The following is a 20,409-nucleotide window of genomic DNA, read 5'->3' as shown; positions in this document are numbered from 1 at the left end:
TGTAGTTGGGCATAATAATCTGCTTAACTTAAAGTGATTACCTAGAGGTGAGCTCACTGACTTGGCTTCTTTCATGTTGAACCTTTCAAGCACCCATTCAACATACCTCTCCTGTGACAACCATAATTTATTTGCCTTCCTATCACGGGTAATCTCCATGCCCAAAATCTGCTTAGCTGGACCTAAGTCTTTCATATCAAAAGACTTTGATAAATCTGCCTTCAACTTGCAGATCATAGAAATGTCTTGCCCCACTATCAACATATCATCAACATAAAGCAACAAAATTATAAATTTACCTCCAGTGAACCGTTGAATGTACACACATGGGTCTGCATCAGTTCTTTTGTATCCATGACCCACCATGAATGAGTCAAACTTCTTGTACCATTGCCTTGGTGCTTGCTTCAATTCATACAAACTTTTCTTTAGCTTGCAAACCATGTGCTCCTTGCCCTCGACCTCAAAACCTTCCGGTTGCTCCATGTATATTTCTTCCTCCAAATCACCATGTAGGAATGCCGTTTTTACATCTAATTGCTCCACCTCAAGATCCATGCTAGCTGCCATGCCCAAAATAACTCTGATAGATGTCATTTTGACAATTGGTGAGAAGATCTCATCAAAATCTACTCCTTCCTTCTGCCCGAAACCTTTGACAACCAAGCGAGCCTTGAACTTTGTCAACTGTTCATTCTCCTCCCTCTTCAACTTGAACACCCATTTGTTTTTGAGTGCTTTTTCTGCCTTTTAGGAAGCTCCACCAACTCATAGGTGCCATTTTTCAACAAGGACTCCATCTCAGACTTCATAGCTAATATCCACTTGTCGCCGTCTGCATGAGTCTTCACCTCCTCAAAGCATTCAGGCTCTCCATCACCAGTCAACAGAATGTATTTGGAATATGGATTATCTCTATCACTGGTGAGCAAAATATATTTAGAAGAAGGATACTTGGTACTTGGGCTTCGGTACTCTATGAGATCTTCAAACTGGTGCTTGGGCATTTTCTTGTTGTTGTTCTTGATTAGACTCTTCATGATCAGGCTCCCCCTGGTCATGATCATCCTGAACCTGAGTCTTCTGGTCATCATTTGCAGCACCTGCAGCTTCTGGTTCTGCCGTATCAGGGACGTCTTCATTAACCATTTCTTGAGGTTTGTTAGACTCTTCTTAGAGCGGAGACGAGTCATAAGTGAGGCGCTCTGCATTTTCTAGTATGTTCTTGTCAAAATTCGCAACAGTCTGATCCTCATGGAACACCACATCTCTGCTTCTGAATAACTTCTTGGTTATTGGATTCCACAACTGGTAGCCCATCTCTTCATTACCGTACCCAAGAAAGATGCACGGCACGGCCTTGTCATCTAGCTTCAATCTTTTCTCCTTTGGAACATGTGCAAATGCTTTGCACCCAAATACCTTCAAGTGAGAATATGAAGCACTTCTACCGGTCCACACACTCTCTGGAGTCTCCAAGCCCAACGGTACACATGGTATTCGGTTGATGAGGTAACAAGCGGTTGTCACTGCTGCGCCCCAAAACTCTTTTGCCAGGTTAGCCGTCTTTAGCATGCTTCTCATTTTTTCCAAAATGGCGCGGTTCATCCTCTCTGCTACACCATTATGTTGTGGGGTGCCAGGAACTGTCTTTATGTGTCTAATGCCATGCTTCGAACAATAACCTCTGAACTCGTTGAACTTGTTCGAAGTGTACTCTCCACCATTATCACTGCGGAGACACTTGAGGGTTCGTCCCGTCTCCCTCTCAACCATGGCATGGAACTCCTTGAAGGTTTGGAACACCTGGTCTTTTGATTTTAACAAATACACCCAAACCTTTCGTGAAGCATCATCGATAAAAGTGACAAAATATTTGCTATGACCTAGTGAATCAACTTCCATAGGACCACATACATCCGAGTGTACTAGGTCTAAAACATTCTCTTTCTTTGTAAATGTATTAGCAAAACTAACCTTATGTTGCTTACCAAATAAACAATGATCACAAGATTCAAGTGAGGTACCTTTGGGAAACGGAATAAGAGACTTCTTTGCCAGAACTTGCAATCCCTTCTCACTTACGTGGCCTAACCGCTTGTGCCATAGACTTGGAGAAGAGTCATCCATGATATTCAACTCCCCTTTGTATATCTTGCCATATGTCTTGTAGAGGGTGCAACACAACTTCCCTCTAGCCACCACTAGTGATCCTCTGGTAAGCCTCCACTTTTGATCTCCTCTGTGATGATGAAAACCTTCTCGATCAAGCACGCCAGTTGACATCAAATTGAGACGTAGGCCCGAAACATGTCGAACATCTTTCAACATCAGCTTGTTGCCCAAATCGGTCTCAAAGCAGACATCTCCAATTCCTGCAATCTTGGAGTAGCCTTCATTGCCCATCTTTACAATCCCAAATTCACCACCTTTGTATGTCAAGAAAAACTCCTTATTTGGAGTGGCATGGAAAGAGGCTCCGGAATCAACGACCTATGCAACACCGGGAGTATCGTCAGCATGTAGGCATTCTCCTTCAAGACAAAGGAACTCATACATATCATTGCACACAGTAGCGGTTGTGTTCTTTGTGTCATCCTTCGGTTGATGAGTATTGCCATCTTGAGCCTCCCTAGGATCCTTTTTAAACTTGTTGCAATTTTTCTTCATGTGCCCAAAAATACCACAATGATGGCACTTTCCATTGAACCTTGTTCTGGATCGGCTTGCACTCCTTCCATGGCCTCTAGGTCCTTTACTCTTGCTCCTACCTCTATTCTCCGCCACAAAGACTTGGCTATTGTTGGAGCTAGAGGATTTTCTCCTTGTCTCTTCATTCAACATGTTACTTTTAACATTATCCATAGTCAATGTACCATCAGGAGCAGAGTTACTTACAGTGATGACAAAGGTCTCCCAATTGTCCGGCAACGACCCCAACAACAGCAATGCTTGTAATTCATCATTGATCGTCATCCCCATGGTCAATCAATTGATTGATTGTACTTTGGAAGTTGTTTAGATGCTCGGTGACCCTCACGCCTTCACGATACTTCATGTTAGCAAGCTCTTTAATTAGAAAGGCTTTCTTGACGGCGGTCTTCTTCTCTAATAACGACTCCAACTTTGTCCACAACTCATGCGCATCAGTCTCATTTGCCACATGGTGGAATACACTATCATCCATCCACTCTCGGATATGACCGATTGCCTTACGATTCATCTTCGTCCAATTAGCATCTGAAGTCCCTTCCGGCTTAGCATCAACTCCTTCGATGGGCTCATGCAAATCTTTGCAATAGAGTATGTCCTCCATTCGTGGCTTCCATGTAATCCAATTTGAGTGGTTGAGTTGAACCATTGTACTCCTTGAACCTTCCATTTTAACGCCCACGCCCTACGAACCAAGGGCTTTGATACCACTGTTGGAAAAAATAATATAATGGAAGTAACAACTAAACCACACAAAGGATAAATATGTAAAGATGTAAAAGATAAAGGAAAGGGAACACCAGATATAACGTGGTTCGGCAATATGCCTACGTCCACGGGGCAGCAATAACAAGAACTTCCACTATGAAATAATGGGTACACGAGATACACAACTTCAAGAACACTACTTGAAGGAAACCCTCTCTCACACTAGCTTGTTCTGCCACCAACTACTCTACACTCTCAACTTGGAGTGGACACTCTTCTCTACTTGGAAGATAGAGGTTTGAGATGGATGAGATGCTTGGAATGAGCAAATGACTCTCTTTTTATAGGCTAAGGAGGAATCATCTAGACCTCTCATTAGTGCTCTCCCAATAAATGGTACTTCATGAATCTTCCTATAACTCATGCCTTGACTATAACTCCAAAACCATCCATGTTCTTTGTGTAACTCATGTAACTTATGTAACTCATGAAACCTTTCATATTATTTTCATTACTATTTTATTTATTTTGGTCTGGATATTATAACATGACTATTATGGGGGAATGCATATTTCTTCCTAAGTCTAACACCCATTGATGAGAGAAAACTTCATTTATGGAAATCGTTTTGTGGATTGCAGCATTTAGTGTACTAGATCAGTTTGGAAACTTTAAAAGAACTTGAGAGGGTCTGGAATTTGTGTCCAGGAAGTCATCTTGAAAATTCTAAATGTGATAGAAAGTATGTGGTGCCTATCTAAAGAGTCTGGATGAATGAGTACTTGAGTAGTGATGTGAGAGTAAGTGAAGTTCCATCATAAAGTTACATAAATTCGGTTCCAAGAACCAACAGCTGTACTTAGTATTTCTGCATTTCATCAGCCAAAAAGCTTCTCTTGTTAGGGCACGAGAGAGTTAGTGTTATACACTTATACTCAAGTTAGTGAAGTTCATCATTAATAGATCGCAATACCAGAATCTGGTAACAATCAGAAATAGTTGTACTTCAGTTCATTACACAGATGCAGGTCATCAGCCGAAATTTTTTCTTGTTCATCATAATGATCATATGTTGAAGGTGGAGTTAACCGTAAAAGTTGAACTTACTCTAGTAGTCTAGTATAACTAGCTGCTAGAATCTGTTGTTAGTTTTGCCATATGTATGGTATGTGTGACCATCAACCTATTTGACTTCTAACATCAGAACACATTTTAAGTCTAGCACACACATGACGATGAGCTGCATAATTAGAATATTTTTGCTTAATCAATCACAAAACATGCTGTTTGATTTTGCTTTGACTTGATAATACATATGAGATTGTGCACTTTGTTTTGTATAGAAGAAACATGGACCTCTCCGCCTTATTCTTAATCTCAATGACATAAACCAGAACGTATGTACCATTTTCTTACTCTTCTTTCATGCCTATGATAAGCTAATAACCCTATATTCTTATAATTTGCAGTGACAATCAACTGTGGCCGAGCTTATCAGAAGACGAGCCAACCGAGGACAGCTCCAAAGAGCTAATGTGAAACTGTTGGTTCAAATCACAAATGGAAAAAAAAAAAAAAAAAATTCAGACTAACTATGTTTGTAACCAACAAAAAAAAGTTGGTGAAAACATGATGGTTAGAACTTGTCCATGCACTCTGAGAATGACCAAGCTGTTACCTATCTATTACCTATGCACAGCATCTGAAGAGGTTAAGATTCAGATTTCCTTTTGGAGAAGTTAAAGATTTGATGATCGATCACAAGAAATTGATAGAGAGCAACAACACAATCAACACTACATTGTGGATTAAGGTTTAAGACTGAGATAGGTAAGAAGCACAAAACTATTCCACTTTTAAGCACTCACAAGAATTGTGTTGGAAACCCAATCATCTTTTACCAGTGAACCTTTGAGCCGTTTTATAGAGCCTAGACTGTGTGAGCAACAAACTAACCTCCTCACTTTAACCAATTGACTATCCATCTCGGCATGCAAGAAATAAGTACAGCTTTTCTATTGTACATGTTCTTTGCACTTCCCCTTTTTCTGCCCAATAAAAACTCAGTTTTCAAAACAACTTCATCTTCAATCTTAAACTTTGTGTTCCCTTTGGACAGTGCATGGGAAGCAAGTTTGATCATGAAAGGATTATATGAAGAGGCCAAACCATCACCCCAGAATTCAAACTCGGCATCAACTAGCGGCCATTCTAAAGAAGATGATCCAGAGATAGGTTCCAATGCATTGTCAAACAGTGCTGATCATCATGTCTTGAAGAACTCTACCTTCTGTTTTCCACTCGAAATCAATCTAAATCTCTTGCGTGCGGTAAGAAAAAGAAGCACCAAGCATTTCAACATCATCTCTAGTCTTTTATATTTTCTTGATTCTGAACATTAATATTGAGCTTGCATTGTGATGTAATTTCACACGGCATGATCAAAACAAGGCAATGGTTGCAAGCATATTATTTAACAGCCTGATAACTAATAGTACTTGGAAAGATACATTCACTTCATGACAATTGAGAAACTAGAAATATGCTGCTAGCTTTTATGGTTATGCTGGTATAGTCAAGAAATTAAGAATAAAGAACTCAAAGAAGAACAAGCATATAACTCCTAGTCTCCAACTACCAAGCCAGAAGAGGCTAAAATTATCGTCCATTTGGAGAACTTCTCAATACTGTTGCTTTGTTGTGTAAACTCATCTGAATAACTTGTTAATGAAAGGGTATAACCAAAGTAGATGCTTGGCAGAAAAGTTCAATACAATCATGTTACTGGTAGCCTTAGTTCATTGAAAGTAGCTTCTGAAAACAATTTGGCTTATTGTACTGAAAGAATTAAGCAGGTTGTGGCAGAGATGGTTGGAACTTTTATCTTGATGTTCTGTGTATGTGGGATCATAGCAAGCACACAACTGCTGAGAGGAGAAGTGGGCCTTATGGAGTATGCATCCACAGCAGGTTTAACAGTAGTGGTTGTGATTTTCTCCATAGGCACCATCTCTGGTGCTCATGTTAACCCTGCTGTCACAGTAGCCTTTGCAACCTTAGGTCATTTCCCATGGTCCAGGGTACTTGATACTTAAACCTCTTGATTTTAATGTTGGTTAATCATCAAAACTGATGTCTTTTCCTGTATTTTCCACAGGTTCCTCTATACACAATGGCACAAACATTGGGTTCTGTTCTGGCAGCACTCGTTGGAAAGCTTGTTTATGGCATAAAATCAGATCTCATGCTCACCAAACCAGTACAAAGCTGTGTTTCTGCCTTCTGGGTGGAGCTTATAGCAACTTTCATAGTTTTGTTCCTTGCTGCTTCTATGATACATCATGCTCAAGCTGTAAGGAACTCTCCACCTTTATTTACACTAATTTGCGCTTCAATTTGATCCCCTCTATTTGCTGAACCCAGATTCCTATGCTAGCTAGGAATTCTAGCTAGGAATTCTGAATGTTACATTATGATTTTGGACCTGTCTACTCATTTTCAATTTGTGTCATTTTGGATGCTCTATGTATATGCTCCACTATATAATGCATGTACCTGTTTGGTCTTTTCCAGGTTGGTCCTTTATCTGGATTTGTTCTTGGCATCGCCATTGGACTAGCTGTGCTAATCACCGGGTATGTACATACATAGAAATGATGAATTTGATACAACTCCTTAGAAATTTCTTACATCCAGCTCTTTCAAATCTCCAAATTGCAGCAACGAAAACGAAACCATCTTCACTCTTAAGATCATTAAAGTGTGTCATTTTAACTCAAAAGGCCTTCGTGCAACTTAGGGAGACGCTTATGTTGATTCACGCAATTCTTAACAACCTAATCCCATTTCACATCTTCACCTTATAGAATCTAATTTGGGGATGTATTGCAGGCCTGTTTCAGGAGGATCACTGAACCCAGCAAGGTCCCTCGGACCAGCTATTGTTTCATGGAACTTCAAGGACATTTGGATATACGTTTGTGCCCCAACAATTGGAGCTGTTTCAGGCGCTCTCCTTTTTCAAGTTTTAAAACTTAGAGTCCCACCCTCCAATCCCAGCCTCACCTCCTCTCCTGATACATGTCGACTTGGGTGATCCATAGCCTATGGAGCAAGGTAGTAGTTAGTGCACGAGAACTTGAAGTTGATGTCATGTACTTCTGTGATATTATGTCAGAATAGACATCAGCTGCAACCAAATCAAGTTCCAAACCACAACTACTACTATCCTAGAATAATTGGTGATGATAGTTTAATTTCTTACCAACTCTCTGAATTAGTAAACGAAAGCTGGAGTGAATCTTTCCATCCGGTAGATATTTTTTCCCTCCAATTTGTCATGTAAATACTAAATAGTAGATGAAGTGTTGCATGTCCATTGATATATTTCATATCTGGATCTATGTTGCCCCAAGGTAAAATGAGGGAAGCAATTGAAATTCCTTCACATAGGCATCCTAGCTTGCTCCTAATTTATACTTTCTTTACAATACTCTTATCTTTGAACAAACTATCTTCCACTCAATTTTAACCTCAGCTAGGAAATATAAAGGAAGCATGCATGAACAGTTTGTGCGTTTCAGATATGCACGCTAGCTAGCTTGTGCTTTTCTATATCTAAGAAAAAATTAAATTAAGAAATTAATTGAGAGTAGCAGCATCTTGTTCCTACCATTGATCACGTATACATAATCATTGAAGCATGCGATAGTTAAATTCTCTAACCTTCTGGAATATATATATTATCTGTTCATTGACAAATTTCATACAATTAAAGATTGAGTCCTCAAATTTTTATAGATAATGTTAGCTTTGAATTCAACTTGGTCATTTCTTGAGATAGAGCCGACCCTTGAGATTCTTGAACACTCGGTCACTTTCAGTCAGACTCTAAATAATGCAAACCTTGACGTGGAGAAAACCATGAACATCGCATCAATCAAAATTTCTCTCTCTCTCTCATAGATATACCTTCCAAAATAACCAAAATAATTAAACAACTTGCCCCAAACTTTGCTCTCAGTGCTCTTTTAAATCCAATAAAAACCATGTTCTTTTGTGTATGTAATTCAAATAAGAGACCATAGATTTCCTCATCACATTAGATTAAGCGGCATTGTAAAAGAGACGAGCATTAAGATCCAAGTGCCTAAGACAAGGTTTTGGTGTTCCATACACCCTGGGATGATTACATTAAGCTCCAGTTTAGTCCATCCTCGTTGGATGATTTAACCTTTAACCACCTTTCTTGTCTCCCATTTGCTTTCATTAGAATATAGTAACCCAAAGTGGTATTGCAGTGCCACAAATTATTGTTGAGATTTTTATTGTCTTGATGGGGAGTGGTTTCCAACTTTGATGTGTGTGTTTTTGTGTTTTTGCTCTTTTATTTTATCTGGAAGCAGATGGGGGTGTTTTCATCTTTATAGTAAAGTTCAGTTCTCACTAGGAATGGATCGAGCCAAGTCATACCAACAATTCTTCTTCCTTGAAAAAGTCTTTGGATAATTCGTGTTAGAGCTTTATCTAGGTATATTATAGTAGAAAATAACAAACCTATATGGGTCTGAAGAGTTTCATTTTCTATTTTTAGGTCGTATATTTTACCTCATATGTACGTGAGTCACAGTTAGCATAGAAAGATAATTGCATCAAAACCTAATCATCTAATTAATTTAGTTAAGAGAGTCTTATAGCAGTCACATCACATATTATCAATTTGAAAAACAAAGAATTACCCTATAATTAAGAACGTAGTTTATAGATTTCAAGATATTAATTAACGATGCATCAAAATGTCCCGGCTAATTTCTTTTAAAACATAAATTATATAATTAGAGATCGTTTAATATGGCATGAAACGCTGTATGCTACACTTTAGAAACCTCTTACTAACTCCACTCGATCCACTTAGGGTTCATCATTGCTAGGGCTACACTTTTCACATTTGTCTTAGCTAAACCCTAATGATGTAACTAGTGCTAGTTATGATCATCTCCAAGACTCTAATCTCGGGGAGAAAATGTGAAAGAATGAAAGCAACTATAGTCTATATATGTATCAGAAAAACAGATGGGACAAAGTAGATACTAGCCAAAGTTATCTCAAAGGATTTGAGAAAATATTCCATCATGAACATTTCAATCAAGTAGCTAGTTGGTCCCCAAATAAGCACTACTGACTCTCGTGCATTGTGATTTCTGCGTACATATATACAGAACCAATAGGCCATTGAGGGGGACATGAGGTATATGAATCTTTCACCTCGAATCGATCAGTTGTGATGAATTTGGAAGGTATCCCATGGTCAATGAAAAAAAGGAATCGAAGATTATGAGTCTGGATAGTTGGATACGATATTTCATAGAGAAATTAAAGAAACAAAAATGAGATATATCATATAAATGCATGATACGTCTTAATCGAGTGTGTGGAATTAACAGTGGTTGAGCGAAACCCTAGCTATTTACATTAAGAGATCCAAGGGTACTGGATATCTCTTTATTTGCTGAATATGTGATTGTGGCCACATATGCATTGCCACTAGCTAGCTAGGGTTTAGTCCCACCAACATGAACAAAACCATCATTCTCATTATTCTTGCACTTTAATTATCATGGGGATATATACAAGAAAAAAGAAAAAAGAAAAAAAACAAACAAATTTATCTAGGTGTTCATTTCACTTGAGATTATTGGGGTTACAATTGGGTTTGATTCTTTCTGTTAAAGTAGAATCGCAGAGATGAAGCTTTCCAAATGTTGGTACTCTTACCGCATTTCTTCACCCAAGCTACTTCATCAATTTTTTAAGAGTTCTTTTTCTTCACAGCTGTCCTAATTCATCATATATATAGTTCGAGGAACATAGCAATCTTTTCCACACTCAAATACTCAAGCTCGATCTGATTGGATGTACTATTATAGGCTTATCTCATATTAGCTAGCTAGTGTGGATTGGGGAAAAGTAAATAGCCATGCTTCATATGCTGTTCTTGTCAATATTGCGACTTTAGTTCCATCTGTTTTGACGATTCCAATATTTCTCTGTATTACACTTGCTGATATTCCTTATACTAGCCTTAAAACCCGTGCATCTGCACGTGTTATACAAATAAGAGAAGTTTAACTTGAACTGTTTTTTATATTAGCATTTTTACCCGTGTCTCTGCACGTGGTATATAAATAGGAGAAGTTTAACTTAAACTGCTCTACTTAAAGTGAAATGAATCTGATTATCTTATTTTTAGATATCTGTTCCACGAAAAGTAGGAACAAACCACGTCATTTTTTTCTCCATAAAATTCTAATGGTGATTTACAGTTATGCCTATAGAAATTTATGTTTATTTTCTTTAAGTATTTTGTATTATCTTGGTTTTTTAGGTAATTTAAAAAAATGTTTCATCATGACATGCACGAGATAGGGTGCCTGGATTTCTAATAATAGAGATATATTGTCATGTCATCTCGTTCAAAGCTGATCCATATTATAAGAAAAGAAAACTAAAACTAATCAAACAAAGAGGAGGAGGAGGATGAAAGTGAAACCACTGAAAGAGATCGATCTGATCAATCTTATATTCATAGTGAATTTGTGGTCGTTACACATGTTTTTACCACAGATAGTTAACCCAAGCTAGGATTTGTAGTAAGGAAACTGCAAAAATCTGAGCATCTAATCCAATAACATTGGAAATTTGGACCACATGCATGCATATCCGCTGGTCCCGTAGCCTTGCCTCCTCTCTTTTCCATGCCAATAATTGGGTTTTTTTATGTAATTGATTCATCATTTATCAAAGAAAAATACGATTAAGAATGTGTATTCTTTTTTCTTTTACCAAATGGAACTTCATTGCTCATGGAACTGCATAAACTTGGAGATCAACGTTTTGGACTCCTTTAGTTCTTGATGATCTTCTAACTTTTCTAATTAAGATATTAGATATTAATCTATGTCAGGAGATCATGTTAGAGCATTTCATTTCTCATACATACCAGAAATAAGTTAAGATTGTATTTCAATCAACATCAACAAGATTCAAACCTAGACCTAAATTTCTTAACAACCTGACCACTTAAGGGGGTTTAGTTTCTTGATCTTTAATTTGAATAATTTCTTATCTTTATTTAACCAAGTTGTGTATATATATATATATATATATATATATATATATATATCTGGAATAATATGAAAAATGTTAATTCAATAATGGATATATATACATACACGAAAATCAATTCAAACATGAAGACAAGGATCAGAAAATACACTCATGATGTCTTCATTTCTTCTCGGCTAGAAACTAAAACACTTGGTTGGTGTTGGCGACATGATGAGAGAGGTAGCTAGCCACATCAAAAAAATATATAGTCTCTGATTAATTTGTTTTGAACTTTTGATTTTATCCGCTTTGCTCGATCGAGTAACAGAAGAAATCAACGACATACAGATGTAGCTATACGTACGCTGACAAATCTGGAAGAATCCACGTACAGTATATTAGCAGACAAGAAAGAATACAAGAGACTGATCTAGAAGATAGAACCAGCAAGCTGGTTCATGCAAATTTCAACTTTGCTTCTGAAGCTTTTCTTGCTCATATATGGAGTTATATATATATATGGCGATGGTGCTGCTGCATTTTTCTCAGATCATAGACAGTAAACGTAATAATATTCCAATAATATCATGAAAAATTACTGTGGAGATCGACTGGAGAGAGGAAACTAATAGTCGAGTCGATGGATAGGACAAAAACTATCTGTCGGATTTGGTCGAGGATTTGGTACCGATAAGAGCAAGTGATAACGTGCAAAACCAGGGGCGTCACTGTTAAGATTTGGTAATTCTGTCCATAATGGAATAATAATCACTTTGTTTTATATTCTTCTTCTTTCCCTTTCCGGGAACTAGCTCGATAGCTTTTTATTTCTGAGATTAATTCTTCTCTTTCTAGCTTGTTAAAGAAGAATTTTTCTTTTCTCTCTGTAAATGGAGTTGCAGGAGAAAAAATTGTTTAACCGATGACCTGCATTACTTTAGTAGGCATGACGAGATAGATCTCTAAGTTAAAATCAAAGTGGCTGCTTATCATGAAGTAAAAAAAGTGAGACCTCTAGCTTTGAGGATATATTCTCAATTGTCACATTTTGCAGTGACAAATGTAAAGGAAGAGCACTTTGCATGGTAAAATAGATACTTGCAATGTTAGATTGAGGCTTAAGATTATAACACGAAGAGGGAATAATGCTTTTCCCTGTAACATGTCTCATCCGATCAAATATAAAACATGTCCAAATATGATACGACCTAATTTGATATTTTGTACCAAAGCTAGCTTTCCTTTTCATGAAAACCAAATTTCTTTATAATCGATTTCGGTAGAATATATTTAGTGCTATATATGTTTATCTCCTTAAACCCTAGCTGCACATGCAAGCAGCTAACTTGGTTTAATATTAGTTGATTACCTCCTACAAGTAGAAGTTTTGCCAACAGAATTAGCTTAGTCTACCACGGGCCACCCATGGTTTTGGAACATAGAAGCTAGTTTGGACCCGTCTATTATTTGTTTCTTTTAGTAAATATTTATTAAGATTAATAATGAGTAGATTAGAGAATAACTTGTTGGAACTAAATCATTTAAAAAAGAGTTGGAACGCAAAATTCTTCACCAAGGTGTGACACTGAATTGTTGATTGGTACTTGCTATCTTAAACAAATGCCATCAGTTGCTTTGCAAGATAACATCCAACTATAGGGATTTTTGGCCTCTAATTAAGCGGAGCGGATTCTATGCACTAAGGTGCACTTACACCATTAATGTGATGTGGATGACCAGATTAAAATATTACATATTGGTTGTTTGATTCACTTACACGTAGGTGCGTAAAAGAATTTTTGCTAATTAAGTCTCTCTTCTTATTAGTATTATTCATCATGGTGTATGAAGAAGTAAATATTGTTGCAGATGTAATGAACATTCAATCACATTTGCAGATTGTACAAACACGAGCACTCTGAATTTCCAATAATGGGTCCTTAATTAGAGACACCAATCTCAATTCCCAAGTTAACATAATCTGTTGCCACTTGATAGAACAAAAGTATCAACGAGGTTCTGTTTAAATGTAACGTTTGTAGCTAAGCGGAAACCAATTGAGTATGATTATACATTTATACTTCTCACTTTTCCTTACGTGAGACTAAAATATCTTATTTGGCTTGCAAATAAGTAACTATTATAAGTAACTTCAATCATATTCAGATGAAGTACGTAGACATTACCCTATATATATATATATATATATATATATATAGCCTTTCTTGGCTGCGGACGTCCGCACTAAAGTTTTTGGTGCAGATTTCTATTTTTGCACAACTTCCCGATCGAATTTCCTCAAACTTTCTTCTAGACATATCTAGATCAGCTTGTGTAGATCATCTCTGTAAAATTTCAGCCAATTTGGTGATCGTTAAGACCCTCAAACTTGTATTTTTCTGTTATATGTCTGAACCGGACAGAATTCTGTCCGTCGGTTTTGTAACGCAAGTTTGAGGGCCTTAACGATCACCAAATTAGCTGAAATTTTGCAGAGATGATCTACACAAGATGATCTAGATATGTCTAGAAGGAAGTTTGAGGAAATTCGATCGGGAAGTTGTGCAAAAATGGAAATCCGCACCAAAAAATTGGTGCGGACGTCCGCAGCTGAGAAAATCGGTATATATATATATATCTATGGATTAATTTCAGTTTACCTCCTGAGGTTTGGGGTTAACATCGTTTCACTCCCCGTATTTCTAATTTTGAAAACTTACCCCCTAAAGTCTCCAATTTTCATAAATCAAACACAATTGCTAAAATTCCGTCCAATTTGGAGAAAATGATAGCATGAAATCTTAGAAAAAATGTCATAAAAGGCGATTTATGTTGTTATAAGACTATTTTAGCTCTTTTAGTAAGTTATGAAGTCAAAATTAACGTCCGAGTTAGACGGAATTTCAGCAATTGGACATGATTTATGAAAATTAAAAACTTTAGGGGTAAATTTTCAAAATTAAAAGTATTATGAGAGAAATGATGTTAACCCTAAACCTTAAGGGTGTAAACTGAAATTAATTATATATATTCTTTGTTCCCTTCTCTAATCTAGTTTTGGAAATAAGGTTCATCCGATTACGTTTGATTGTTGCGAGTAACTTTATATATGCATGTTTAATGATTAAGCTTTCATCTTCATGAATGGGACGTGATATTTACCAACTTTGTAGTTGTTGCCTAAAAAATATTAATTGTAGCTTCTGATATCTATTTTTAGTACGTTTTGTTTAAACCTTAATTAACTAGCTAATTATGAATTTGAACACCCCCAAATATATGCACACATGCGAAACGTTTATAGGTTTGTATATTATGGATAATTTTAAGGAAACCTCTTGATGACCGTTATCATTTTATTCTTAAAACATTTATCAAATTTTAGCGTTGTCTTAAATTTATCGAGAACTTACAACGATTTCAAATATTTTTATACGTATACACTATTTATTTTCAAAGTCTTACTCTTCTTATGAATACCGCTGTGCAATTTTCTTTTCTTTAAGAAAATGAAAAACAATCCGTCAACACTGAATTTGTCAGTAATTCGGTAAAATCAAAATGCCGGAGAAAATACTATTTTTCCGAAGTTGCTTCGGTTCCGAAGTAACACCTCCTATAATTCTGCAATAAAATCACCGGAAGATGCTAAAAAGGGTAAAACTCCAGACGACTAATCTCTTTGTTTCTTGACGTGGCACGACATAATTGGTTCAACAGTTGAAGGAACTGGGAAACATCCACACGCTTCCGCACCGGATACCGTAACCCCCTTTCTCACTCAGTCCGCCCTTCAGCTTCAGTTTGGCCTGACATGTATTATACCTCCTCCGCCGGGCCCCGCCTCACCTCAGGAATCATCGCCACCTCCCCTGGGTCCCACCACCACATGCCTCCTCGTCCTTCATTGGACTACTCCTCCCTAAATTTAAAAAAAAAAAAAAATGCAACAGAAAAAGCACACAAGCGTCTGAAAATGACGAGAATGCCCTCGATCCCTTCCCTATAAATCAAATCCTCCCCCCGACCTTGCAAATGATCCCATCACTTCTTGTCCGAGCTTCCTCTCTATTAAAATCCCCTCAAAAGAGAAAGTAGCATCTTCGTTTTCTATATCAGTTAGTCATGTTGGGAGTGTTCAGCAGCGAGATCGTGTCGCCGCCCGACGAGCTGGTCGCCGCCGGCAGCCGCACCCCTTCGCCGAAGATCACGGCGAATGCGCTGATCAACCGCTTCTGCCAGAGCAATGCCTCCGCCGTCTCCGTGCAGGTCGGCGACCACGTCCAGCTGGCCTACAGCCACGACAACGAGTCCGTGATACAACCGAGGTATGTATCTTAATATCTTATCATATAACCGCTCGCCGGAAAATAACACTGTTTGCGAGCTTTTCAGCTTTCTGGAGTAGTTAACTTATCCGGCGCCGTTTACTGCTTAGCTAAATTCTTTTATCCATTTCCGTTATCAAACTCAAGACTAAGAATCCATTAGAAGATTAGTAGAAACTTTATTTTTCTATATATCAGGTCTCGTAGTCCTGTACATGATTTTTTTTTATGCTTTGCTTAATTGCTTATATTGTTCGTGTGTTGGAGTTTGAAATCTGAACCGGCATAGTTAGAGAATCATTCGAACAATCATGAAAATCAAATCACGGTGGTCGTCGACCTGATGACGATGATCGCCAATAGAAATTTTTGGCAGGGAGGTGGCGTGATGGGTGTGTCTCTCATGTCCGCCACGATGCTTATCATGTTGACTTAGTTGTCCTCGAATGGACCACGCTCAACATGATTTCGCCACGTGGCGCACCATGATAAATATATTTTTGTCGTCTTGCCTTAATTTCACTGCAAATCCATGGATTTCTGCTCCCTATTTTGTTTTTCAATTTATGATAGATATTTGAAAACAATTTTTTTTCTTCATAAAAATTATTCTTTGAATTACAAAAAAAATTCTGAATTTTATGAAACACTCTAGAGTCTAGTTAGCAATATTACTCTGTTTAGTGGAATTTGGTTTCTCTACATGGATTTATGTTGCTTGGATTTGTTTGGATGATTTCTAACTATTAGATTAAGTACAATCTAAGACCGTCATGTCATCCTTATGTCATTCTTACTTTATCTAATGATTATAAGACATCTAAGTAAATTCAAGCAACATAGATCCAAGCAGAGAATCTGGATCCTGTTTAGTGGATGTCTTGTTCAGTTTCATAGTGCTCGCCCGGAAATATTGGGAAAGACTGCTGATGACGATGAGGATGACCTAGGTCGGGCCTACATAAGTGTGGGATTGATACAGTGGATGATGTCGATGCTATTCAATTATTCTGGGGTGTATTTTAGTGAATAGTGATAGAACTGAATACTGGAATATGCATTTACTTGAAGAAGAATATAAAAATTTGTGACATCAAGACAAGTTATTATCTTTCCAATTGTATTTCTAAAAACCAATTATTGTGATAATCTGAGTCATAGTGACAACAGATAGGAGGACAGTAGAGTTTACTTGCAATTTTATAAACCGGTTGTATACAATTATGTGTCTGTTTAATTAAAATATGTGGTTAAGGTTGTAAATCACATGGTGCATATTGGATTGCTAAACTACTAGTATATGCAATCTGATTTGAATGGTAAACTTGCAGGTCATTTGCTGTTAAGGATGAGATATTCTGCTTGTTTGAGGGAGCACTTGACAACTTGGGGAGCTTGAGGCAGCAGTATGGCCTAGCCAAGTCTGCAAATGAAGTGATTTTGGTCATTGAGGCTTACAAGGCGCTTCGTGATCGGGCACCTTACCCACCAAACCATGTTGTTGGCCATCTCAGCGGAAATTTTGCTTTCATTGTATTTGACAAGTCCACTTCCACCTTGTTTGTTGCTTCCGTAAGTCGTCGATCCCACAAAGAAATGTTGGTGAAGCTAATACTTTTGATAATTGATCTCTAAATAACAATTGGGATTGGTGTGTGACAGGACCAATTTGGCAAGGTGCCTCTGTCTTGGGGAATCACTGCTGATGGATATGTGGCCTTTGCTGATGATGCAGACTTGCTTAAGGGTGCTTGTGGCAAGTCACTTGCTTCATTCCCTCAAGGTGGGTACACTATTTATGGCCTGCTACTTATTCATTGCTAGAAAGATCAGGATCTAATGGTACCTGATTCTCTAGCTTTTTGGACCACAAATTTATGAAAAAAATCATAACATGATAATGATGTATGAGGAATCCATGAAAAAAATCTACTCTGTGTTAACAAATGTGTCTCTGATTTGTACAGGGTGTTTCTACTCCACAACTGTTGGAGGACTGAGAAGCTATGAGAATCCCAAAAATGTGATCACTGCTGTACCTGCTACTGATGAAGAGATCTGGGGTGCAACATTTAAGGTAATTCAAGTGACTCATAATTTCAAGAGTACCAATTTATACCATGTAGCTATATGGTTCCTCACTATCAAAGTTTCTAGCATATTTGTTTCTTATTATTAGCTTGTTAATGTCTACAATTAGAAAACAAAGGTTACTTTGTATTGAAAAATAGTGTTTAACTTGGGGTGTTAACTGGGGCAATGAATATAGTTTTCACAGTCACAGTCGCACTCGAGCGAAATTGAAGGCGGATGACTTAGAAGGTAAGGATAGGGAGACATTCTTGAATGCATATTTGTCTTCCTCCTGTCTCTTCCATTCATGCCTTTGTTTGTGAAAGAAGCAATAATAGCATTCTAGATAGGGACATTTCGCACCAACTTTACTGATGTTGATTTATATTTTCAACAAGATTTCTCAACTTGGTGGGGTGAAAATTTCAGGTTGAAGGGCCAGCGGTTCTTGCAGCCACAAAGTAGAAGACGTTCATGACATTGAGAAAGTGCGTCTTCAAAATGTGCTATCCATTTCAGGGAGAGAGAGGTTGAGGTTTATATGGTGTTCAATGATGCATCAGAGGCCATGTAAATACTAAATACCTGTAATGGTAACTGTTTGATAGGGAGTGGGTAATTTGGGAGAGAGCTCTGTTTTTCTTTTACCTTAGTTGGTCGTATGTGTTCTAGCTTTTTACCTATGTACAGCTATGTGTTGTGTTTAAATAAAGTTTGTATCGAGGCTTGAAGTCAGTGATAAATCCCACCATCAGCCATTATTTACGGCATTTCGCAATGCAGTTATATACAAGTTTTATACACAAAATTCTCACTCTTGAAGCAAATTCAATGTTTATGAGTAACATTTGTACCTGCAATAGGTGACTTCGTTAGAGTGCCCTCCCTGCACAACTAGCAGTCTACTTGCTAACAAAGCTCCCAGAATTTGAAGCTTGTGATGCGTTCACAATCATGTTCATAAGTCATGATCATAAGTTCCCAGAATTTGACGTTTGTGTACGCATACACATTCGCGAAGTTTCATGCCCCAAACACACACATTTTCTTTTGTGTCCTTTAATTGTTCTTGTTAATTTCCAACCCTTTTATAGCTTCTTCCATTTGTTACTTTGGCATGCCATCACAGCAGGGCCGGACATGAGATTTCAAAAACTGAGGAGTTCTAAGAATGGTGCCCTATGATTATACGAGAAAAAAAAACAACGGCGAATTGACCATAAAAAAATTGGTCATCACTCAGAATTTGTAGCTATGGATAACTAGATGTATTAGGTCGCATATCAATTATATTAGGAAAGTAACATATGTGAATATTCTTTTCCTATTGTATTGTAATCATGTAGATAGTTTCATTGTTGGTTACCATCATCCCTTGTATATGTAATCACGTTTAGTGTCAATAAAATTTATTCTAGCCAAACTATTATTCTTTTAAGATGAAGAAAGTAAATATAGACAAAAATAAATTAGCTGCAGTCGAATGGATAAATAAGTAAAATAGACGCGAGAAACCGAGAAAGAAATGAAAAACTTAGGATTTATATGAAAATATCTATACATATACATATATATAAAAAGAAAAATTTGATGCTCTCAAATATTTGATGCCTGAGGCGTCTATCTCTTCAACCTCACCTCAGGTACGGGCATGCATCACAGTTGATTAGTTGCATCCACCAGTACTTGAATTGCATTCCTATATCATCTAGGATTGATGAAATCTTTTATCGTATGGTCATTTTTCTTTGGCAGAAGGCTAGATAGAGGAGAAGCAGCCTCCGTATCTCAGCAGTTTATCAAAAGATGAAAAATTGCAACTTAGAAGGCGATTTAACCAAACCTGCCTATAAAGCCAACAGAAAAAGGTAAACGATCAAAATTAAAACAACTACTCTTATTAGTGTAGAACTGTAGATAGAGAAAGAAGAAGGTTGAAGGTACGCGTGAAATAATTCCTTGAAGAACGAGGAGAAGAGTAGCTGAATGTGGCTGAAGTTAAAGAAATGACATGACGAGATTAATGGGGTTGAGGCGAGAGAAGAAAACAACTACTGTTTTTATTGTTTATTTAGGCCTAGACTCTGTATTCGGGACTCCGTTATTTAACTCAATCCGTGTAGTTGCCAAACACAAATTTGCCTCAATCCCGTCCGATCTCGAGCAACAAACGTGCCCAGATAACCAATTCTACACACTAAATCTTGGCATTCTACATATCCATCATCACTCAAAAATGAAATAGCGTTGTAATCGTTTGTTACATTCTAATCGAAGTTAAAGAGATTGGTTTGTGATGAGCAGGTTTAGGGTGATGATTACAATCGACAGACTCCTTTGCCACCTCCTTCTAGCATATCCATACACCCTTTCCTTTCTTAAAACAAAGTTAATATCTTGAAACTCATTAGAAAACCAGAATTGGGTACCGACCAAAAAGACAAAACAATAAATTTAGGTGAGTGAGTCACTGAACCAGCAA

At 37.4% G+C, this 20,409-nt stretch overlaps 2 protein-coding genes across 3 annotated transcripts; both read left to right on the top strand.

Moving 5' to 3' along the window:
- Positions 1–5,015: 5,015 nt before the first annotated feature.
- On the top strand, positions 5,016–7,747 carry LOC101313689 (probable aquaporin NIP7-1-like). Its single transcript, XM_004296890.1, has 6 exons — positions 5,016–5,250; positions 5,540–5,750; positions 6,276–6,500; positions 6,578–6,772; positions 6,994–7,055; positions 7,312–7,747. Exons 2-6 carry the CDS (start codon positions 5,562–5,564, stop codon positions 7,514–7,516), a joined length of 876 nt encoding a protein of 291 aa, XP_004296938.1. The 5' UTR covers positions 5,016–5,250; positions 5,540–5,561; the 3' UTR covers positions 7,517–7,747.
- A 7,816-nt stretch (positions 7,748–15,563) lies between these two features.
- On the top strand, positions 15,564–18,731 carry LOC101311269 (stem-specific protein TSJT1-like). 2 transcript variants are annotated; one of them, XM_004296881.1, is made up of 5 exons: positions 15,564–15,854; positions 17,186–17,426; positions 17,517–17,637; positions 17,822–17,931; positions 18,357–18,731. In XM_004296881.1, exons 1-5 carry the CDS (start codon positions 15,652–15,654, stop codon positions 18,390–18,392), a joined length of 711 nt encoding a protein of 236 aa, XP_004296929.1. In that variant the 5' UTR covers positions 15,564–15,651; the 3' UTR covers positions 18,393–18,731. The 2 variants fall into 2 exon arrangements, with proteins under 2 accessions (XP_004296929.1, XP_004296928.1); XM_004296880.1 differs by having other exon boundaries at positions 17,822–18,727.
- Positions 18,732–20,409: the final 1,678 nt, after the last annotated feature.

The sequence above is a fragment of the Fragaria vesca genome, linkage group LG4 (assembly GCF_000184155.1).
Source record: "Fragaria vesca subsp. vesca linkage group LG4, FraVesHawaii_1.0, whole genome shotgun sequence".
NCBI classification, from domain to species: domain Eukaryota; kingdom Viridiplantae; phylum Streptophyta; class Magnoliopsida; order Rosales; family Rosaceae; genus Fragaria; species Fragaria vesca.
Note: the sequence above shows the minus strand (reverse complement) of the source record. Positions and strands in the feature narration are given on the sequence as shown.

Bases quoted from the DNA above. Each gene is read 5' to 3' on its own strand.
- LOC101313689 (XM_004296890.1), top strand. From the start codon at position 5,562: ATGAAAGGATTATATGAAGAGGCCAAACCATCACCCCAGAATTCAAAC. The intron at 6,501-6,577 runs GTACTTGATACT...TATTTTCCACAG, and splicing joins GTCATTTCCCATGGTCCAGG to GTTCCTCTATACACAATGGC. The intron at 7,056-7,311 runs GTATGTACATAC...GATGTATTGCAG, and splicing joins CTAGCTGTGCTAATCACCGG to GCCTGTTTCAGGAGGATCAC.
- LOC101311269 (XM_004296880.1), top strand. From the start codon at position 15,652: ATGTTGGGAGTGTTCAGCAGCGAGATCGTGTCGCCGCCCGACGAGCTG. The intron at 15,855-17,185 runs GTATGTATCTTA...GTAAACTTGCAG, and splicing joins GAGTCCGTGATACAACCGAG to GTCATTTGCTGTTAAGGATG. The intron at 17,427-17,516 runs GTAAGTCGTCGA...GGTGTGTGACAG, and splicing joins CCACCTTGTTTGTTGCTTCC to GACCAATTTGGCAAGGTGCC.